Here is a 25,209-nt window from a genome sequence, read left to right on the forward strand (position 1 = left end):
CACTAGAGTGCATAAATGATTACACATTCATGTCTTAGCACTCTAAAGCAGGGGTAAGCCAACTGTGGTCTAGGGACTGAATCCAGCCAACATCCTATTTTGTAGACAAAAATTTTACTGCAACACAAATAGGATTACTATTTACATATTATTACCCCCTACACACACACACACGCACACGCACACGCACACGCACACGCACACCTGTTCTCACACTATAAGGCAGATTTGGGTAATTGCAATGACATAACCCACAATTATTTACTACAGGGAAAAAATATGCCATTCACTGCCCACTTTTACTCAAAGATTTGGTTTGTACACCCAAATTGCTACAGGTAGTTACTGACTGGTGCTTGTCTGAAGACGTAAACCAATAGTTAGCAAGTCCAATGCTTATTTCAGTATTTTCATTTCATTTTTATTGTCAGATTTTTTTATCAGTGAAAGACTTACAGTCTGGTACAGGTCCCTTTTCTCACCATAGACAGGTACGTTTGTGGATCAGCTACTTTGAATATCACTACCCTAAAGGGATAGGGAACCAGGGAGTAAACATTACCCAAATCTCAAAAGGGGTTCTGGTTTCACTTAAGAGACTTGTTTTCAAAAGTACTTGAGAGACCTAAAATGATAGGCTTGGCAAAAACTGAATGAAACTCAGAAAGTGATCCCTATATAATAGACAGACGTTGTTCTACTCCCTGCTCTTTGAAGGCTTATCTAACTCCAAAATTTTTCCCTGCTACAGATTTATGTTTCAGTAAGTTGAAGGATGACAGCTAATGAGTCTGCCTATCTTTTCTTGGGAGGAGGAAAGATGCAAATATTAGATCTACCTCAAATAAACATTTGAAAAATATTTATAATTATATAAACTTTTTCTGTGAAGTACAAGTATAAAGCTACTATTCTCTATAATTATTAACAATAGTATCTCATATTTTAGTTCTAATTTAAAATAAGTCAAATATCAGCTACAGGATACAGAATGAAATTACATTAACTTTTAACAAGAAATTGCTTTAAACAAGTATACAATGTCTAATAGTAGCAAAGTTAACTATTTTTTTAAACTATTTATTTTTCAGTGACCTGAAAAATACAATTATTCAGGGACAGACTTTTATTGCAAATACTCAAAAACTAGTATATACAGCAGAATGTTGATAGCTATTTAAAACATTTAACATTCAGTGAAACAAATTTTAAGAATTCAAAGCACATTTTAAGAAGTAAAAATGTAGCATTTAAATAAAACTTTATTAGAACTTTAAAGCAAGCTACTATTCTTGATATGATTCATTTCTGTATCTTTTATCTTCTAGATGATAAAAAAAAACCCTGAAAAACCAACTTAGCAGCTAACTTCTATATAAATTAAGCTAAACTCCCCAAACCAATTACATCACTGCTTTAGGTCCCATTTGAAGTTTCTATCTTATAATTACAGAAAAAAATCACAAATTTGGCTAAATACATGCCAAAACATGTTTTCAGTTTACTCCTTTACAGTATCTACATTATACCATACTTTGGTTTGGCTTCCAGACCATTTTTAAGGGTCTATTTTTAAAAAGGATCATTAAAACAACATTAAAAGCATAGTAACTACTAGAGTTTCAAAAATGGATTTCTACTTTATACAACTAATACAATGAAGAATTCTGCAGTTTACACGCTGACCAAAAACACAAATATAAGTTTATATTTTAATAATTTCACTTTCATTGAAAGTTTAATTAAAGGTAAGCTTACAGCCCAGCAGGCTAACACTTATATAGAGGCACACAGATTCAAATATTCTGTTTACATAGTTCTGCCAGACTGAGATGTTACATTAAATGCAAAGTTATGTCCATCCAAGTTCTCATGTGATCAGCTGAGCACTCTACATACACATTAACAATGCCAATCAGCCTTTACTTTAAATCAATTATTCAAAAAAATCTGTATGGTTTCCAAATCACTTCCTTTAAGGTAACTAAAAAAGAGACATAGGTTTTTAGATACAAGGATTTTAAAATATATAACAGGAATTTAAGCTTAGGACTGATGAAAATTTGAAAAGTTTTAATATAGTATATGTGCTGCCTAAGCAAGCACTGAAAAGTTTTAATATAGCTAATATTCTTATAATCATATTGCAACCAAGTCTCATTTCTTCAAAAACTTAAATGAGAACTTCTGATCACAAACTGAAGCCTTCATTAAGATCCTATTTTTTTAAAACTTGGAAATCCATACTAACCATGCTATTATTGGTTAGATGATTTGTTTAATAACTGCGACTGAACGTATAGGTGATGTGTATGAATAACTACCCTCACATTTTCCTATTTCTCACCTCCACTAGAACATGAATGTGTTCACCTGAGCACTGTTCCCAAATGCACTTCCTGTTGGTGCACTCAGTGGCTACATCATTTTAGCTTCTTTCTTTCTTATCTACCAGGTGTGCTATTGTCTCTGTTGTGCTAGCACTGTTTTCTCCAGGGACACCATCTGTTGGATCAGGCAGTACTTCATCAGTCTTAGCTGAAAGATCACTGCTACCTTTCTGAAGAATCTCTGTGGCTTCAAACTCAAGTACCTCTGATGGTGTCAAAGGTTCCAAATGAACACTGCCTTGCTCACTAACATCAGAACTAACAGAATCAGGTTCATCTCTTTTTCTCAAAAACTGATCAATGCTAACATCACTTGACAATAACAACAAATCTTTAATGTTCTTTGAAGAAAACTTAGCTTCACTGGAGTTATGATCTTCAATCTGATCAGATGATGTTATATTTTCTGAATGTTGGCCCATCTTCATTTCCATTACCTGACCAACATGCTGTATTTCTTTTTCCTTTTCCACTTTATCTGCACCAGTGTTTGAAACACAGCCAAAGATTTTCTTTGAGCTAGTTTCCTGATCTGCTAGACGGGTATCATGTTTTTTATCCAAAATTGTTAAGTTTTCTTTCCTTTGTGTTGCTGATGAGCCTTCAAGTAAATTTGCATCACATCCATGTTTTTCTTCTGATAAAGCTTCATCTTGCTTACTGAAAAATAAAGCCATTCATTATCTATTCATTAAAAATGTATTTGAACACTATGAAAATAAAAACATGACCCAAGAAAGGAGAAAGTCAGAACACATCTTCTGTTGAAAAGGGAACAATGGCATACAGGTTACCAGGGTGCCGTTTCCTGCGGTGAGAAGTCATGTGTCATGAGTTTGGTAAGTATGCCAGCAGGCTTTAGTTCTGGCTGTTATCATTTTCATCTGTTCAAATTCCTTTCATGTTTTTTGTTAAAATTTAAGTGCTCTTACTGATTTGTAAGAGTACCTAAAATGAAAAATATATTTGGAAAAATGCCTATTTTCTTTTATGCTTTATACATTCTCTTGTGCTTAAAATGGGTCTTTTCCTATGCAAAATTAGATGACCATTCACAAACATTTCCCTAATTTTTAATTGCCTAATTTAAAAAACATAAACACATGCCTTAAAAACTTATGTAAATATATAAATGTATACATATGTCAGTGTATATATGTTTGTACACATATATATTTATGGATGTTTACTTTTACCCTGGTACATGAATAGGCACTCTCTTGTGAATTATAAAATACTAGAAGCCAACAATTTCTAGAATTTACAGCCCCTTATCTAGATTTTATTAAGCTCATTTTAACAAAATGTAAGTTCATATATATCCATTTTTTATACTTAATCTACTTGGAATTTAGCCTTTAGCAACATTTTCAAATGGTCATTTATTATTTATTAAATTAGTATATGTATAAGGCTATTTCTCTGGGATTTATTTTGTCTTACTGATTTATCTTCACACTATTCTTGGGCCAACATAACACAAATCTTAACAGATTAAGATTGTGTTATTCTCTAATATAGCAAATAATATTCACTATTCAAAAATTTCAGTTTTAAAATGTAAAAGATATTTGTACAATGATACTCATTAAAACAATCTTTAAAATAGTAAACACACAAAAATTTAATGTCTAGGAGAAATTATTAAGTACATTATGATATTAATAAATGGAAAAGTAGAAATCTTATTTTATGTTTCCAAACCAAGTCTCACTGAGATGTTTAGCTATTGACTGAATCCACACATTAATTTGGAAAATGACCTCTCATACAAATTACCTCTGTAAATTTTGGTTTTTCTTTATGTACAGTTTTCATTTTTATTACTATTATGAATACATTTTTTGTCATTATAATTTGTAACCTTATGTTACTGGTCTGTCAGATAGATTTAGATTTTTCAAATATCAAACCACCTCAATTCATACTCATTCTGATCATTCTTAGCTCACTGTCCTAGATCTTATTAGTTTTTTCATTTTAAATTTGTATGATTTTTATTCTTTTTTTAAATAAAAGCATATGATTGATTTGAAGATAGGGAAAGGGGGAAGAGAGGGAGACAGAAAGAGAGAGGGAGAGTGCTGCTTTGTACAAGTAGCGGGTATTTGAAAGAGAAATACTCCTGATTTTTACACTTTTCAGGTCATTTTGGACCAACTACAATTTACAAAGTATTAAATAATGTAAAGATGACTGGTCTTTTTCTAACCCTAAGTGAATTTTTGTTACCAATTCCCTAAGAAATCTAGGAAAAATTCTAGGTGAAGAAAGGGCTACATAACTTTATTAGTGAAGCTCAAGAAACATCTTTAGAATTCAGTATCTGGAGGGGCAAGAGATAAATTAATCTCAACAGATTAATAAGCAACCTACTCTAAAATATATACAATAAAAATAGAAATGGGAAAAATACTAAATAAAATAATCTTTATCTTGAATAAAGTTCTAATTAGAATGCTAGGATTCTTTTGTCTTTTCAAAAAGGACTGTGAAGTATATTGTATTCGTTAGAGCTCTACCTAAGCACCAAAACTTTTAAAATCAATCTCTGAATTTTGAAACTTATTTTTAGATCCTTCCACAGAAATAGTTACACAGCTTTATGAAAACACTTAAAATATTTCAAGATTACATATTAGTAATAATTGCCCCAATATTAAAACTTGCAGTATAATTATACTCATAGAATAGGGGCAATTAAGAATTTTCAACATTTAATTGCTAGTAAGTAGTTCTACAAAAAAATTAACAACTTCTAAAATACTCTATATATATATACAAGATTTTAAAACCAAGGACCTGGAATATTTTTGTTTGACTAAAATTTCAAAATTTAATTTTAATTAAAGTCATTACTATGTGCTTGCTTCGGCAGCACATATACTTAAGTCATTACTAAAAGAATACCATACATGAATAAAATTTTGATACTGACATGCTACCTACTGCACTAACGATGCTCCTCATATGTGTATAAAATTTTAATACCTTTCAAAGCTAACTATTAAATAATGCAGGTCAAGTGTTGCTTTATATACTTGAATTTCAAGAGATTCAGTTTTCCCTCATATTTACCTTTTGGCACTTGATGTTTCTGTTTCTCCTTCAGCCATATTTGGTCGTACAATTTCCTGAAATTATTAATAATACTTTTGTTTTACACTCATAGCAAAACTTTAATTATATTAAATGTTCTAGATAAAAGAAACAAATGTATATAATCTAACACACCATAGAAACAGAAAAGCAATTTTTGATCTAAAGTATATTCTCATAATTAAAACTAGAATTTCAAAAACTCTCAAGAATTTCACTGTACCAAAAGTTTCTGAATCCAAGTCAAGAGGCAGTTATCTACTTATATCAATATATATTTTCTTTAACTCTTTCAAATATGGACCATAATTACTTAAATAGAAATTAATAAAATGCAACTTAAAGTTGAATAATAATATACATCCACAGTTTTTTTTGTTTCTTGTTTTTTGTTTTTTTGTATCAGGGATTGAACTCGGGTCCTTGCACTTGCAAAGCAGGTGGTGGAACCACTAAGTCAAATTCCCAGCCCTGCCACAGTATTTTATGTAAATATGCTAAATACAAACACTTAGAAAAAAATTTCTAAAATTTTGATTCTATACTGAAATCATGATCATCTTTCCACTGTCAAATGCAGAATATGAAAATGAACAAAAGGGAAGAAACATTTTGCTTATTTCAAATGTTTAAAGAGGAAAAATATACAGTGAAACCCCAGTATGCCAGAGGCTACACTGACATTTTATAACTACCAGCTATTAAGTAAACAGGATGTGTGAAATATTATGTTAAGAGCTTTACATTCATACTACTTACAAATGAGAAATAAGTGGGCTAAGCAGAAAATCCAGTAGTTGGTCCGAAGGTTGTGGGTTATTGTTACACTGATTAACATTGTCTCCCCCTACACCCATACTTGACTAACTGTGTTTTAGGGGACAGGGATTTAGCTCAGTGCTTCCGGCGCCTGCTTTGCCAGCACAGGGACCCAAGTTCTATCCTTGGTACAAAAAAATAGAAAAGAAAGAAAGAAAATCCAGTGCAATATGACAAATAAATAGTAAAGATTCCAATTTAGGTATAGCTCTTAACCCCTATAACAGATTGATTTAAGCCTGTGAAAATGAACAGAGCTTCTCAGTCACACACATTTGTCTCCCTATCCTTCTAAACTCAGCTAAAATGAGGGTTAAAAAAAAACAAAACAATTTTTTGGTCACAAAGACCAAGAATACACCAAAGCCTACTAATTACTAAATTGATTTCAATGAGGTTTTAGAAGATGGAAGTGGCTAGGGGAGTGGTACATGACACAGCAGCATGGAGGAAGTTATAGTGAACCATCAGTAGTTGGGCAGTGTAGAAAGAGAGTCAAACTGGTCTGAAGAACATAATACATCTCGCATTTCAAGGAACCCATCACACATCTAGTACATAGAAGGCAAAAATGAAGGACAAGGACTGCGGGGAAATCCCAACGCTCCTTCATCCTCCTCACACAAAAGGTACCCCCCATTCTCTACTCTAGAAGTTCAAAGTTAGTCAGCTGAAGTAGACACCTTCTAGACTTGCCAAAACCAGGAACAGCAAAAGGCAGGCATGTGTATGAAGAGAAAACAGGAAGGCTTAAAGTCATAATATTTCATGAGACAGATATGCAGTCCCTCTTCTCACCTGAGTCTAAGAATGCCAGTTGCTAGAGGATTCACTCCTCACTCTATCACCCAGTTTCAATTTAGAAGATTTCTCTTTTTTTCCTCATTGAGTCTATTGGTACATGTTAGGTATACAGTACAGTTACATTCATTATTGGGATCTTGTACCTTTAAGTGGCAGGTCTTGGTTCTCATTTTTTCCTCTTGTCCCTGCCCTCCTTTCACCCCCTTCTCCCCACCCCCTTTACAAACACTTCATTTCCATTTTTTCATTTTCTCATATTTTCTTATTTCCCATATTAGCTTTCCTCTACCCTTCCCACTTTCCCTACATCTTTAGTCCCTTTCTTCCTATTTCACATTGTCTATTATATCATTAGGATCTTATGTACTATTATAGTTTATTCAAATGGGTACATATTGAGGATATACTCAGTGAAATAAATAAGTCACACATGTGTAAATACCAAATAGTTTCTCTGGTAGAAGATTTCTCTTTGAAGAAAATCCTCAGTCCCAAAGAAAGATTTCTTATAGTGACGATGAAAACATTCTCTTCACCAAAGAAATCAGTTCACCACCTGATTTTCCTACACTGAGTGTAAACATTACCCATATACACTGTGCAGTGCACAAATCCAGGAAGAAATATTCACATTATAATTCACATCAGTAGGTCTCAAAAGTGTGATTCACAGGCACCTAGGGAATCCAAGCCACTTTCAGGAGGCATGTATGGTCATAATTCTTGGCATAAAAACAGTGGTAAATAAAAATACTGACATCTTAGTGCAAATCAAGGCAATCATGCCAAACCCAAAGTGCACCAGTAGTCTCACACAAGTAGTAAAAATAATTTTATTAAACATCAGTGTCTGAACTCATGACTTCTTAATATTCTGTGTGATGAGATAAGAATCATGCACAAAGCACTGATGTTGCATACCCAAAAAGCTGGGTCTATAAATGAGTTGTAAGGTGAACTTAAAAGTTTTCATGGAACATCACTTCTGTTTTAAAGAATAACTGCCAAACTATGGGTATTTAGACTTGGGTACTTAGTAGACATTTTCTTGAAAATTAATAAGATGAACCTGCCATGTCAAAACAAATGGCAGTATTTGCTTTTGATAACAAAGTAAAAAAAAATCACATTAAGGTTAATATTAAGGAATGTGATTACTTGATGTTATATAATGTAACGACAAAATTTAGAAGATCTATGTAACACAGAAAATCAATACTTTTTGAATGAATTTGTAACTTTATGCATGGATAAAGGATCTACTGAAAGTATGAAATGGACCAATAGATTTTGATGCACACAGTGTGAAAAGTTCAGTGATATAAAGTCATATTCCACACTGCAACAAAGAAAACTTCCACTTGTCCAGTTTGGGCACAATAACAAAGGAAAATACAATTATCTGAAAAGATTATTAATGTATTGGGTGAGGCCAGATATTTTTATTTATTTTAACCAAAACAATTTAACACAACAGACCAAACTCAGAAATTCATGAAAATCCAGTTACCTTCTACTAAGCTTGACATTAAAAAGATGTTCATGTCCAAAATAATGGTATTCTCACTGAACTGCTTTTGTTTTAGAAACTACTTTTCAGAGAAACATTGTTAATATGTAATAGGTTTATTATGGAGTCCATTAAGTATTTTTTGAATTTCACATTTTAACCTTTAATAATTTAATAACTGATAGTAAATATCAATTATTTTTGACAGTACAAAAAGGATATATGTAAACAGTACCCTCTGGAGTTCTGCAGTGCACAACCCACATTGCTATGCAAGGTGGCTCTGTCCCCATTCGAACAGAGTTTCAACTGAACTTTTCAGCTCCACTCTTTAACTATGTAAGGGCACTCATCATCACACAAAGATACTCTTTAATAGGAGAAAGACCAAAATAAATAATAAGAAACAAAGAGCCAGGGATTTAGCTCAGTGGTTCTGCCACCTGCCTCGCATAAGGTCCCGAGCTCAATTCCTGGGGGAGGGGAAGAAAGAGGTTGAGATATTTAAGAGATATTACTAGATCAAGAGAAAAAATATTTCTATATGTAATATCCCCAGAGAGGTATGTTATTACAACCATTAAACAATAACAAAACTTACAAAAACAAAATCAGAGAATTAAATATGGCAACTGAAATAAATAAGCAAGAAAGGAACATACAACAAAAGAAGTTGATGTAAGAAATCCAGTATCAGAAAAATACAAAAGAAAAAAGGGAGGGAGGGAGGGAGAGAGGAGGAGGAGGAAGAGAACAATGAAGAGGAGGAGAAAGGGAAAGAGGGAGAGAGAGAGATGGATGGAAGTAAAAACTGACTAATGAGATAACCCAAGAAACCTTCCCCCAAACACAAATCTCCAAAATGCAAATGCTTTCTCTCTGAATGAATGTTGCTGTCCAGTGCCATCCAATGGAAAGGCAGGCTCATAAAAACATAATGGTGTGTCTTCATCAGCTTTATTTACTGGACCTGGCACTATGCAACTTTTGGTTTTTTCCAAAAGTCAAAATGACAATGAAAGATAAATGAACTGACTGAGAGCATGGAAGCAGTTGTGACAACACAACTAAAGGACTTCCTGAACTGCTGCAGAAAGTGGCATGAATGCTGTGGATAAATGTGTTTGACGTTAGGGGGAATATTCTGAGAAAGAATAATGGCAATGTCTTTCACTGTAATATATTTTAATAATTTACACATTCATTTTTAAAAGACCCAAACACAATGTTGATTTTATGTTACACGTTAAACTATTTCAGATGAAATTGTCAAGACTATTTATTTAAGTGCCAGGTCAGTGGCTGTTTTATGTGAATCAGATGTATTTATATCAAACAACTTAATTTAAAAATTCAAAATATGAAGATCATTTAAAATTTCCAAAGTCTATTTCAAATATGAAGTTACAGATAGGGCAATATGGCTATGATAATCAGGGTTAATTCACTGTAATTTATGATCCTTCTGCCTCAGCCCACTGAGTGCTAGTAGTACAGTCTTTGCTATCACAAAACTTTAGAATCTTTTTAATGAATGACTCCACATAGTGTCACAGGAATAGAGACTAGAGCTAATCTGCCACTTTCATAGTGAAATAACAGGGAACTTCTAGTCTGCATATTTATGTGTATGTTTTGAATTAAGAAACCACCTGAGGACAGACAGAAAAAGAACTTTATTAATAATCTGTATTTTTAATAAAATGATTCCTGGAACATACTATGAGGTGTTCCCTATAGCTAAGGTAGGAAGCATGAAGGAGAAAGTCACGTACTGTATCTACCTACATCATGTCTCTTACCTCCTATTTTCTTATTATCAAACTACACTAAACTTAATATTGGAGAGGAGGAGTCATGGTGCATATAGTTAATTGAAAATAGAAGCAGAATGTTGAAGTACAGAATATATATCATAGCAGAACAGGGGCAATCTAGTATATGAATAGGAATTGATGTTCAAAGAAGAAATGTAAAGAAATCACAATGATTAAAGGAAAATACTAAGGGGACATGATAAAAGTGATTCCATTACAATGTATCTGATCAAAATCTTAAAGATAAATTCAAACTGTGTAACATGTCACAAGTATGCCTCATACAAATACCTGGATCCATTCAAGGGACTATCCACATCACATGTATGCTTGAAGAAGCACAAGGACCAAGACTGTTTCTTGTGGTCTTCCGATCTATAGAGCTTCCTTTAAATTTCCCTATGGACTTCTAAATTTTTAGCATAAATTGTTTTAAAGTTTTTATTTATTTATTTTATAGTACTGAGTGGGGATTGAATCAGGGTCTTTGCAGTAAGCTACAGCCTCAGCCCTTTAAAAAGTATTTTTTTCCCTCCAAGGCAGGGTCTTTCTAAGTTGCCAGTCTTGGTCTTCAACGTAGCATCCTCCTAACTCAGCCTTCCAGAGTTCTGGGATTACAAGCCTGCACCAGCCTGACCTTTTTTTGGTTTTTGTTTTTTAACAAAAAACTAATTCAGGAAACTTGGGGTTTTTTATATGAAAAAGCTGGTTTCACTCAAATATGAGCAGGACAATCACAGGAAAATAAGAATCTGATGATTTACTCTAGTCAAGTATGAATGCTATCAGGAAACAATCAAGGGATGATGCTCCAAAGCATAGATTTCATAGATTTCCTTCATGTGTGTACCTTTACATATTTAGAAAGGAGAAAAGCAAACCCTGTTGTCCTCAAAGCACAGTGACTGACAGACTGGGAGAGGAAAAAGACCCTACCCTCAAGGCTCAGGGACAGTCTAAGAGGCCACATCACAGCAGAGAACATCGCCGCACTCCTTGTCACCCACTGCCAGCCTTGCAAGCACCTGGAACTAAGCAACAGAAGTACCCCTGAAGAAGTGCAATGGTGCAGACAGCCCTGGTCTCATGGGTAAAGTCAAAACCTAAGTATGAAGCAAGAGCTGCAAGAGAAAAAATTCTACAGCAATTTAACTCCCACTTTTCAAGACAATGAATTACTAAAGGAATTGAAGCCAGCCGTGCCTTCAAATAATCATGAGAAAAACAAAATTCAGGCCAGCTCTGCATTAGGTAGACCCAAACCCCACACTAATGGTTTAACATAAGAAAAGGTGTGCATATTTCCAGATGCACACACTACTTACCTCAGACCTACACATACTGCCTGGCTTTCAAATCTAGTATCAGGAGACAAAGAACCAGACTCAGACATACCCCAGATACTGGAACTTACAGGAAGAAAATTTTAAGTCACTGCAATTAATATACCACATTCTTTGGTAGAAAAGGCAGATAACACGCACAACAGAATGGAAATTTCAGTAGGGTTATACTGTAAGAAATGAATAAAATTACAATGCTAGGAACAGAATAAACAAATCCAGAATTATGCAGGTAAAAAAAGCCTTTGATTGGCTCATTAGAATACAGGGCACAACTGAAAAATGAATTGGTGAAATTGAAGATAGGTCAAAAGAATGTATCCAAAATAAAACACAATTGTCGGGAGGGGTGCAAATCAAGGTATTTAAGAACAGGGTTAACATGGAATGGTTCAACATGTAGGAATTGTAATTTCATTAGAAAAGGGACCATTGTGAAAATGCCAATTAGGATAAATGCCAAAAATAATTACACAAATAGAAAAACGTGTGAATAAGCAAATGAACAAAACACTTGTACATGTCATGTCATATGTACAAACTGGTGACAACTAAAGATAAAAATCTTAAGGGTAATAAAAAATGATATTTTATATACAGAGATACAAAGACAATAATTACAGTATAAGACATCTTGTCAGCAAGTATGCAAGCCCAGAGGAAAAAATTATTTAAACTGTTGAAAGGAAAAAAAGTCAATAAAAAGAGCTTTTAAAAACATTTTAAAACAAAAGGCCCTGAAAGAATTACCAGAAGTCTGCAACACTAGATAACTGTATATCAGAAAGTTCAAGTAAAAAATATATGACAGAAATGGAGAGCTACATAAAGATAAAACCCACTAAAAACAGTATTAAAAAAGGAGAATGTAAAACTGATTTTAAGTTTTTAATAGTCCCAAAACATAACTGTCTAAACAAAAATTACAAGCATTCTCTGCCTTTATAACATATATAAAAGTAAAATATATGACAATAGGGAAAGAAAACCAACAAAATCTCAGTATCAGGATTGAAAGAGAGGTACCACTGCAGGTCTCACAGACATTAAAAGGATAATAAGGGATCACTACAAGCAACTCTATATAAGTAAGAACATACTTACGAGTTCAACATCTTAAATAAAAGCATATCAATTCCTAGAAAACCACAAACTACCAAAACTCACTTTAAAAACAAGATATTAAAAAATCCTATTTCCATTAAAGAATACGTTAAAAATCTTTCAAGGAAAAGAACATTATCATATAAAAGCTGTCAGGAAAAATGCTATTTCTATCTACATTTCACTCTTGCACTGTGCTAGACAGAAATATTGTATAAAGACAAATGCCAACTTAACTCTCTTCAGTCTACGCAGAAAGAGGCAAATAAATATTAATATAAAAAATTGTCAGCAAGAAAGTATTTGACCAAAACTATTTGAACAGTCACCTATTACGCTGTCCATAAAATAACATTCAAAGTCTTATATTCAAAATACCTATTTAAGATAGCTGAAGCATAATATATATTCAAAATACTTTTTTTTTTTTTTGGTACTGGGAATTGAACTGGGGTCCTTGCGCTTGCAAGGCAGGCCACTGAACCGCTGAGCTAAATCCCCGGCCCCCATTCAAAATACTTTTTTTTTTTTTTGGTACTGGGAATTGAACTGGGGTCCTTGCGCTTGCAAGGCAGGCCACTGAACCGCTGAGCTAAATCCCCGGCCCCCATTCAAAATACTTTTAAAAATTAGATAAAACCTTTTGACAGTTTAAATGTTTCAGAATATTAAATCATCTGGAAATACTAACTTTCTGAAGTGCCAAAGGACTGAGGTTCAACTGATTTCATGATTTTTGATTCATATATTTCTCTCCATTAGTCAAGTTAAGGTAAACAACAGGCAATTAAAAAGATGATCTCTTTGTCAAAACAAAAACATCTTATAATTTTACTTAAAATTAGATATTTTATATTTGATGAAAAATGTTAAGCCTCAACTTTCTCCACCTTATAGCATGCCAATAATTACTGAAGTATCCATTTTGAAATTTAAAAATTCATAAACAATACTTTCAAATGTATATAAACTGTTAAGTTATGAAACAGAACACACTTTACCTTAGACATAGGTTCTTGTTTCTTAGTGGGAGCTTCATTTTTTAATCTTGAAAACAAAATAAGTATTGATTATTTTACATTATACTTACATACTTAAAAATACAAACTGGGTTTTACGTGCTTAAAATAACTAAAATGTAAGCCCAATGTCCATTTTATCCTATAATAGCGAATGACCTCTATTTATTTTAAGATTAAAAATAAAATACAAGAGATTTAGAAATGTGATAAATTAATGCAGACATGTACTGTATTTTCATCTCTAAAAACAAGAACATGTAAATATTCTTTTTGCTACGTACAATTTAAAATAAAGGACATAATGCATTAGTAAAAAAAAAAAATCTAAAAAAAGTTATTAAAAACAAAGTAGATCTGATCCCCAGCACTGCTACAAATCTAAATTTTTAATTAAAAATTAAAACAGGTTATATGCATATATATACATACATACACACATATGCATTAGTATGTACTATTATAGAACATAAAAAGTGACAGAATATAAGTATTTTATCTATTGTGCAATTCTATTATAATGCCCCTTTAATATATACATTAAGTCTAGAGGCAGTAAATTCACAGAAATAATTTAGAATTTTGAAGAATATATTCTCAACCTTTATAAGCACTGCTCAAAAATTAAATATAAATGTTTTAAACTTGACTCCTAAAAAATTGTAACATTACAATATTAACATAGATAGAAAATCTAGACAATCTTGTAAAAAACTCAACTTAATAAAAACTAGCTTCTCCAAAGCATTTTTATTTTAGAAACTGATGACTGAATTAGATTTGTTTAAATCCCCCAATCAGACACACACAAAATTATTTATTGATAGAACAACATTCAATTTCAATATGCACATTAATGTGGCCTACTTGACCTGAAATGCCATTAATCAAGAATTCAATGATTCATAACTCTATAAAGGCTAAATACTACATACAGTTAAGGAATAATGTATTTAACAAAAGCAACAATCACTTTCTTAAGTTTTACAAAAAAAGTGGAGATGTCTAATAGGACATAGCTGTTAATCATCTAAAAGCTCTTATCATGGTTAGTTAATGAAATACAGAATTGGAAAATACGCTTCTTTGTCCATTCTCTGAAGGCACATTTTAAAAATTAAGGCTATCATTGCTGGGAGTGTAACTTGCTGGTAATGCACACGCTTACTATGCATAAAGACTTGAGTTCAATCCCCAGAGCCACCAAAACAGAAAAAAAGAAAAATAAGGCTACAAATGTTAATGCTTTACTAAATATTAATAATCATTCACTGTAAAGTTACTTATCTATATTTAAATATACAAAATTTGGGGCAACTTTTAAAAAGAGCATGGTCCTTTTTGTAGAACCATAATATTGGTAATATATTATAATAATAACAATTAATTTGTTAAAGAAATTGAACAAAAAGACAACGTAAAAATGTCAATAATTTCTTGGAACTAGATTTTGTAACTGTCTCAAGTATTTAAATGTGAACAACAGTATTTATAAAGATGAGTTTACATCAAGTATAAAGTACAACTTCACTGTATTAATGAAGTATATGGGAAATAAGTTTTTATAAATATCAAAAATTAGTCTAAAAGACAAAAGTAAATATTATTGAAGTTCTGAAATAAATTTTTCTCCAACTGATTAAATTGTTTGAAAAATAGAAATAAACTGGTCAGAAAGCATTTCTGAAATATTTTACAAAAGTCTTTTCAGCTTGTTGAAAATGTTATCATAGACATTTTTACAAAAGAATATCACCAATCTAATTACATTTATGTATGTCTACTGTAATCAATTTTGTGAGCAATTAAAATGGAAACTATTAAATATATGTAACTATTATTGTTGGCATATCTGTTAGGGAAAACTAGTCCTCATTATCTTTTCAGTAGAAGTTGGTGACAGAGCTTTTTATTACTCTTCATTTTACTAAGGAACTGGTAGATGAGAACACAGTGCATTATTAAAAGTCAGCATTGAGGTCTATAATCTTGTTTTGTACCTTTTACCATTCAATTCCCTTTATGGGACAATATTGTAATAACCAGTAAAAGCAACTCTGAAATTAATCAGAAATGTGTAATACAAATTTCATCACAATAATCACTAAAATTTTGTAGCTATAAAATCATACTTAGAATCAACTTTAATACTACAAATATACTACCTTTTGTATAAGAAAAAAAATTCATACCTGTAATTTTTATTCATTAAAGTTACCTGTTGAAATAGTCATCATTTGAGATATTCAACTCTTGGATAAGTCAGTCAAATTTGATAAGCTCAAAGTTCTGTGCTAATAACCTTGTCACTTGTGAATTTTTAAAAATTTTAATGTCACTTGTGAATATTGCAGTAATTTATAGAAAAATGTAATGCAGTATTTAGAACATTGATATTTCAATACGAAGATAATAGAAGCATTCACTAGTGATCAATTTCAACATCATTAATGATCAGATTGCAAGTAATTTTTTCTTATGGAAATCTGATAGAACTTTGATGTATTTGTAAAGAATAATCACCTTCTTCTAATGCCTAAAATTAAATATATGGCCCTATTTGCACTTTTCTGCAGGCAAAATGACTTACATGAGGCTACACATTCAGTGGGTATACCTGATTAAATTATGGTACTATGCTCTTTTGAGGCTTCATTCACACTATAAATACATTATGGGTTGGGGGAGAGGCTGTAAGGAAAAACTGTTCAGGTTCATTTCAGCTAGGGCAAATTCTTTGTTTCCATAACATTTACAAGCCAAACACTTCAATGGTAATATTACAAATTAATCTTCAACTTTAAGGTTATTTGTAAACATATTGAAAAGGCTAAAAGGACTGTACAAGAAACCAGTAGTAAAGTCAGCCAGTTCTCAAGACCTCCCACACGGATATTAGGACTAAAATTAAGACAGTAATCATCAGACTCAGAAGTAAATATCTACATCATTTCTGATCATTCCCTCTAAGAGCTGTTAACAGGTGTGTGTGGAAAAGGTGTTTGAACTGAACATTTACCATGTTAAACATGTATAAATATTCTAGTCCAAAAACAGAAACAAAGTCTCTTATAAAAGAAACAGCAAATGTTTATAGAATTTTGACATTTTAAGAAAAAAGACAGCTATATGTTACAAAAGCTAAACAAAGGATTAAACTAGTATGATAGGTAAAGAGACAATTAAGCAGCTGAGACTGTACAACAAGTCTGGGTTTCAGGAAGTACAAGAGTTGTTACCAAAGCAAGGGAAGGTGATCCACAGCAGAGCAGAAGCAAACATGAAACAAGATGACATTGATAGGAGACTCTACAGTCTTCTATCACTTAACTGTAGGACATACAGGAAGATAGTTGAAGATAAAATTGAAGAGCTAGCAATGGCAAAGTCATAGATCTTCATAGCTATGATAAAGCTATGATAAAAGCATACTAGAACACAAAAGCCAGTAGAAAAATGTGATCATATTTCAGCACCAGAAAGAGCAGTTTGTGACTCACCTAAAACAGGAGCAGTCTCAATGGAAGATTTAGGAAAACTTTCATTAAAACTAACAGAATTTAAGAATAAAGTTACTTAAGGAGAATAAGCATGACCTATCTCAAACCCAATGTCTGCCTTGATTGGCAAGAAAAATGGTAATGTCATTAACCAAGAGAAGGAATTCAAGGGGAAAAAAGATCATATTTTCCAGGAAATATTTAGTTTTGTAATACCAAATTTATGGTAATTACAGAACAATCATATGACCATGTTTATCATACAGATTTGCTCCTTCTGTGTCATTCTTATGCACAACTAAAAACATCACTTCTATTCAGAATATTATCGCTAAATTAATCGTGATAAAAATAATTTTATGCCACTTTGCTAAAATATCCGATTGTCCATATACATCACAGAAATACTGCCCTATGATTGGGAAGCTGTATTACTGTCCCTGTGCTGAGTATGTAGTTCCTGCCTGCCCCTCTCTAGCAAGAGGGCCTTCACATTGAGGCTAAGTCCTGTCCTGCAAGGCAGGAAGTAAAGTACTTAGCTTGGTCTCGGAGGACAGACTGTCGGAATTTAAATCAAGATTATCTACTCAACAGTTATGTGACATCAGGCAAACTAATTTATGTATACTTCAGTTGTGTGAAGGACAATAATAGCACTTGTCTCATAGATTTGTGAAAATTAAATGAGTGCAAAAGATGCAGAATTAACTGGCACATTACATGTGAACAATAAGTGGTACATATTATTGTCATGGGTAGAGTACTATCCAGAACTTGCTGCCTTAGGACAAATATCCCCACAGCTTTGAATCTTCTTTCATGTTTCCAACCTACCCTCAAACCCAATACACTATATACTAATTTTGATTGCTAGTCTACTCCCCTTAGGACCAGCCTTATTTGCTCTGATAGGAAAAGATCAACCATTTCTGAAAACCTGGATTTGACTTGCTCATCTAAAGTAAGGGGGGAAAAAAGCAGAAAAATCATTGTGGACAGAGCTAGGTAAAGACAGGTACAAAATCAAGAAAAACAAAGTATGTGTGTGAAATTGTAAAAGACAACCAACATAAAATTAATGTAGGCTAGGAATAGGATTCTATTTTATATTGTTTTGTTGGCAATACTGAATAATACCCTAAATATTTCATTTAACTGATGAATGACCCTCAAGACCAGGAGACTGGAAAAGTGCTACTAATCTCAAAATCACTGGTAGAGGATGGTTGTTTTAAATTATGGACTGCAGGAAAGTTTCATTTATCTTTCCTTCTTCCCTGCTTACCAGATATCAGACACCAAGTCCAAACTGCCAGAAACCACCATATCTTGATATACAGCTATTATGCCCTGACTTGCAGTTTTGTACTAGTGCAAATACATCAAACCTACCTATTTTGAAAAGAAAAATTATTTTGCAGTTCCTAGGTTTTTGAGATATTAACAATCCTGAATCTAGAGGAAAGATCCCTGAGTATCTCTATGGAAAGTAATATTTCAAAAGATTAGAGAAGGAAATAAACCTAAAATGTGAGATTAGATTGGTTTGCCTTTTTTTCCCCTGCTAATTTAGATGAAATTAAGGTACTGTGGCCGTTTGAACATTTAAGCCTTTAAAACTTGGATTCTAATTAGAGCCAATACTTCCTTCAAATAATTTCTGAATTCATAAGTATCAGAATCACCCCTCACATATTCTTTAAAGTTCATAGACTGAAAGAGATGAAACATTTTTAATAGAAACATTTTCAAATATAAAAAATTTTAATGTAGCCATTCTGGCTCTGAAAGTGCACTTACTGCTTACATTTATTGACTTTATTATTTAACTGAAAGTAACAAAGTGGTATTTCATTTTGGGGACAGGTTTAGATTATTTTTTGTATAGTATTTCACAAAAGTTATATGGCACAAACCGTATCTTTTATTCATGTTTAATTTCCAGCTCCTGACATGGAAGGCACACAGGCCTCTAGCCCAGAAACAGCAAGTTATCAACATTCAGTGTCAATGATTAAATATACAGAAGGGAAACAATCATGTTGTGGCTATGTGTGCTAAGAATGAAATTCAAGATCTCTTAGTGGTTCTCAAATGAGAGGGAGAAGGAATGTGGTTTCAAGGAAAAGTCAGTTTTTGATTTTTATTTCTTCTAAGTATTCTTTAAAGGAATTTAATAAAGTAGAATACATACTTTTTATTTATGAAACGCGTTACTTATCTCTTTTAAACATTCAACACAGATTATTTTCAACCCATTTCACAGATGAAGAAATTAAAGTACATGACCAAAAAGTTGTTGAAACACAGGGCCCTCGACTCTGATAATTAGTCAATGCTCTTTCCAGGGTACAGTGGTATCTTGGTTTACAAACTTAATTCCTCTCATAACTCAGGTCACAGACTAAAAGTCTGTAAACTGGACAAGAACCAAATCAAATTTCCCCATAAGGTCAACACTGAACCCAACCACTGAATTTCATAAGTTCCTCATTCAATTCAGTTTGTGGCCAGAAACATGGAAAGAATTAAGTTTGCAAACTGAGGAACTACTGTACTTTGCTTAGTATATTCACAGTCACTCAGAACTAAATCGACTAAAATCACTTCAAATTGTCTTTTAAGAAATTTTGATCACTAAGATAGACAGCTAGTTAGTAGCCTAGTTTCTTAGGCTTCAGTCATTATTTATAATGAATTCATATATTCTGAAAATGTGCTAAGGGAATTATCTTTCTAGTCTCAACTTCCTGTCAAGAAAGAGCATTTTACAAAATGCAAAATGTTATTTCTCTGTTATAATTCATCTACATAGGTAGATACACTAGAAAAGACAGGGGAAGAGAAAATTGACATAAAGAGGGAAACAGAACAAAGCAACCTTATAATTGAGTTCAATAATAGTGTAACAGTTGAGAAAGGCCATTTTAAAAAAATATATCCTTTCCAAGTTCTACAAAGCAAACAGCTACATAATTATTGCTAACTAGCACAATTATACATTTTTATAGTTTCACAAAATAGTCATATGGGATAAATGGCCACAATCTGTGGAAATAAGTACCTGGTGATAAAATTTCTTTAAAGGGAATCTGTAAGTTAAAAAAAAAAAAAAAGTTCTTTCTAAACAGGATTCTGTATTAATTTACTACAAGTCAATGTTTCACAGTCTTTTAACAATAACAGCCAAAATTACACTTAATTCTGACAGAGAATGAAATAAAGCACTGTGATGTAATGTCATCCACCCAGCAGTACGGAAGACTGGAGTGTAAGTGAAAATTACAGATGACCACAGTGCAGATGGACTTCTACAAAACTTGTGATGATGAAAAGACCCCACAGACACGCAGTTCCCAAGGTTGTCATTTGGAAGTAGCAGTAATAATAATAGTAACAGCAATAACAGTAGTAGTGGTAGTAGAAGCAGCAAGTATGCATTTACCTTCTGCAAGAATGGTACCAAATAATTTAAATATTTCATTTGAATTAGTGATATAATGAATTTACATCTATTATATTTTACAACCACCCTGCCAGGAATTATTGTTTCTTTCAGTGATAAAGAAGATGAATCTCAATAAGGCTAAATAATTTACTCAAAGCTATAGAGCTGGTTAGATATAAAACTAGGCTCTTTAAATTTTTCTTTTTATGTGTGCATGCGTTGTGTGTGTGTGTCTGGGAATTAAACCCGGAACCTTATGCAAAACTAGAATTTAAACCTAGGTCTGCCTTATCTCAAGGGTACATTCCTTTCATAATATCCAACTTCACAGTGGTATAGATAACCAGTACAGAATTAAAAATAATATGATACCATATTTCAATAAATAATGCAGCACAAGAGGCTAAGTTGGCAGATTACAGTAAGGTTTTCCAGGGGTCAGATACTAAACTGAAGAATCTGCAGAAATCTCAAAATCAGAAGTAGCCTTTAAGTATGAGATGAACCATAGTGTAGCAGTATAAGGCAGTATAATTAAGGGAAAATACTGGTACAATTTATGAGAGTTATAACTAAAATAAACTTAAGAGGTGTTCAGAAAATTTCCCTGAAAGTATGTTGAGTGGGTTTCAGACACAAAAATCAAATGATATGACTAATATGTGCTGCCACAGTAACACTAAAAGATAAACTAAGTCAGGAAAAGAAAGATAATAGAACTTGTAAAAATAGTATGAAAGGGTAGAATGAAAAAAAGTTGAATAGGATAATTCCACCTGAATAGCAATTAATAATGTTCCAGTACAATGTTAACTTCATAAATGTATCGTGGTTCCTATGTGCTAATCATTTCTGAAGAACTACATGGACATTTAACTCATTTAATTCCCTCAACACTCTATGAGTAGGTATTTTCATATGTATCTGTGCTTTATAAATGTCACATACAGCTAGTAAACTGGGCAGTACTCCAAACTAGTCCATCAAATGCAATCTGCACTCTTATTACACTGCCCCTTTAAGGGTCTAAGGGTTTAATATAGAGCTGTATCAAATTTCCCAATCTTATTATCAAAGAAGATCTCAGTAAATAAGTAGCTTTATAAAATTAAGAACTATTTTTAAAAAAACTTCTTAAGAATACTGTAAAGGCTAGAAATTGTAATATCCTCAAGAAATGTAGCCAAGTGATAGATTAATAAACTAAGAATAAGGAATTACAGAGAGAAGGTAGATTAAGTTTTCAGTGTAAAATCTTATTAGGTAACCACACTCTTCAACAGAAGTATCCCTTGCTGCTACAATCACATACAGAATAGAACTACTGTCTTTATTATGCATTTCTTAGATTTTATAAATATAATAATGATGCCTTTTTTTCCTGAATAGTGTCTAAAAATATGAAAATGTGCTTGCTAGCATCTACTTATGCACTCCACCTTAGGAGGCCTTGTAAGTCAACACTTTATTTAACTGCTCTTATTTTCCAAGTAAGATCAGCACTTTACATGCTATTTATTCTATAAAGGTTTATATCACGATGTTAGTGTTGTTGGAAAACAACTGTAAACAAATATTGAGCTATTCACGGACCACATATAGCATGAAAAATCCTACACTAAAGCATTTATTTACATTGAACCTGCATTTCCTTAATTTATTTGACCATAGAAACTTTTCCCCCCATACCACATTTAAATTATGGACATCAGTTCTACAATGGAGAATTTGGAAAACACTCAGCCACTTACCTTCTTTTATACAAACCCAAGAAGAATGTTTTTATGGTAGTAAATGTAGAGTGTTATGTACTTAAGAATAACATGGACATTTAATTTTCTCAAGGTCAAGAGTATGTTTTTGCTATTATATTGAGGTGTGTGGCATTCTAAATTCATCTTCTCATAGAAATGCATTATGACATCTAGGTATAACCAGTACTGAATAGAACCCCAAAACTGTAAAACAAGTTAGCACTCACATCTTACAAAAAGGGTAACTGAGGCTCCAAAGAAAGGCACTGCCACTCCTTAGTTTTTCTCCCTACATTACTGATCACATCTTCTTAGTTTTCCTCGTCCATTTCGTCTTACTCCTCTAATTTATCATCATATTCCTTGTAGCTGAGTTTGCAAACCCTGCCTTTTGAGGATCTCATATGGTTTCACTTCATTTTAAAATTTTTTAATTTTTTATTTTCGGGCAATTAAAAATCTCATGTACTCTTTACTCAGTTTCCCCCAGTGATAACATCTTGCAAAACTATAGTTCAGTATCACAGCCAGCATACTGTGATACAATACACTGACCTTTTCAAGATCTCCAGTTTTACTTTTACTCTCGTGACATTTTCAAATATTAATGATTCTTACAGCACAGAAACTTACCTAAATTCACATAAGTGAGTGATTATAACAGCTCTACTTAGCTATCTAATAGGTATCTCAAACTAAAACATGTCCCAAATCAAAGACCTCATCTTCACCACAAACCTACCCTCGGAGTCCTCTGTTTCAGTTATTATCAATGCCACACCTTTCCAGGTCCTCAAACCATTAACTATGGAGTCGTCTTCAACAATCTCTCAATTCTCACATCTTAAACACCAACAAATTCAAAATATAACCCAAATAAAATCATCTACCCTCTACATTAGCATCTTAGGTCAAGCCCCCATCATCTCCTACTTGGTTAAAAGAGCCCCTAACCTCCCTGACTCTGCCTTGGTCTCCTAGACTATTCATTTAAAAAGCAGCTAAATAAACATAGCTGCTCCAATTAGGGTTTGTTTACTTAGGTTCGTGTTTTTATTTAGGTTGTTTATTAGGTCTTTAGTGAAATATCCTCTATTAAGAATTCTCTACAGACAAATAGTCACATTTTTTTAAAATTTTGTTTGTTGTTTTGAGACAGGGCCTTTAGTTCAGGCATTCAGGCTGGCTTCACAACCACAACAATCAGCACTCTGACTGTTGGGATTACAGACATATGCCACAATGCCTGGGTGTGAATACCCAAACTAAAGAATCACCACTTTTCCCTCACTGTGCTCAGATTACAGGTGTGTACCACTATGCCTGGCTTAACAGCCACCTTTCTTACATTAATCTGTAAGGTCTTACGTCCCACAGACACACACTGCTCACAGGCCTGCCCCTTCCTGGGCTTCTCTGAGGCAGCCAAATTGGCCTCCCTGTAGTTCCCTGAATGAGGGATCTAACACAGAGAGCCACGCAGCTCATTTCTTTACCTCCATGCCTTTACTCAGTCACCAAAATTTTGTTTTGCTTTGTTTGTTTGTAGAGTACCAGGAAGTGAACTTAGGCCCTTGTGCCTGTGAGGCAGGTGGCAGCATCACTGAGCTAAATCCCTGGCTCCCCCAGATAACCAAATTTAAAATGGCATTTAAAATCCCATTTCATACTTCTTAATCCCTCTTCTCCACTTCCTTTTCCTTCACAATATTGATCACTTTGGAATGTATATTTGATTTACTTTCTATTTTGTCTTTTATGACAAAAATAAAAGCTACATGAGGGCAGAAATTTCAATTTATTTTTCTAGCAACTACAACAGTGTTGTGCCCAAAGTAGATGCATAGTAAATGTCTGAGGGATAAAGTGAAGAGGCTGAGATGTTTTGCCAAAATGCAACATAAATAAGACAGGAATCCGAATCTCTACAGTTTGTCATTTTTCATAGAATGGTAATGCACTCAAACTGAAACAATCATATCTTTTATTCAGTGGTAATCCAAAGCACAAATGCAAGAAATGGTGATTTCTGATTAGGTAATAAAGTATTTAGGATAATTTGATGGTAAAGAATCAAATGTAAGGGAAAATTCCTTAGTACCAAACAAATTTAAATAACTGCCTATAATAAGCAATTTCTCCTGCCTTATTTAAAACAATATTTAAAGGCCGGGGGTTTAAGCTCAGTGGCACTGTGACTGCCTTGCATTATCCCCAGTACTGCAAAAATAAATAAATAAAATAACAGTTAAAGAAAAGTACAAGTGACAGAAATGAACCTGATATATACAACAGCAATAGAATTCTATGAAAAAGAGTTATGTGAAAGAACACAAAGGAGATTCACACACTGCTGTATCAAGAATGTGGTTTATATGAGGATTTTTAGCTCAGTGGTGCTGACGCCTGCCTCGCAAGCCCAAGGTCCTGAGTTTGAACCCTGGTACCAAAAATAAATGAAAAAATAATAAAAATGTGGTTTATCATTATTTTTGAACTATGAACAAGAAAGACCAAATCTCTTTATCTTGTATACGATCAGAAAATTAATGTTAAAAATGGAATGAAGCTGTTGTTTCTAAGGAAAATTTTAAACTGGGTA

At 32.9% G+C, this 25,209-nt stretch overlaps 1 protein-coding gene across 4 annotated transcripts in view; it reads right to left on the bottom strand.

Moving 5' to 3' along the window:
• Positions 1-395: 395 nt before the first annotated feature.
• Positions 396-25,209, bottom strand: part of Znf280d (zinc finger protein 280D) — a 98,264-nt gene continuing 73,450 nt past the window's right edge. For 3 of the 4 annotated variants that reach the window (XM_010641279.3, XM_010641278.3, XM_010641277.3), the window contains exons 18-20: positions 13,888-13,933; positions 5,469-5,524; positions 397-3,050 (exon numbers count right to left, since the gene is read on the bottom strand). In XM_010641279.3, the coding sequence (XP_010639581.1) occupies positions 2,429-3,050; positions 5,469-5,524; positions 13,888-13,933 (724 nt within the window). In that variant the 3' untranslated portion in view covers positions 397-2,428. Of the gene's footprint in view, positions 3,051-5,468; positions 5,525-13,887; positions 13,934-25,209 lie in introns of all 4 variants that reach the window. The other variant, XM_010641280.3, reaches the window with a different exon arrangement.

Source organism: Fukomys damarensis, unplaced genomic scaffold (genome assembly GCF_012274545.1).
Source record: "Fukomys damarensis isolate Sample0158 unplaced genomic scaffold, DMR_v1.0_HiC HiC_scaffold_25, whole genome shotgun sequence".
Classification (NCBI taxonomy): Eukaryota; Metazoa; Chordata; class Mammalia; order Rodentia; family Bathyergidae; genus Fukomys; species Fukomys damarensis.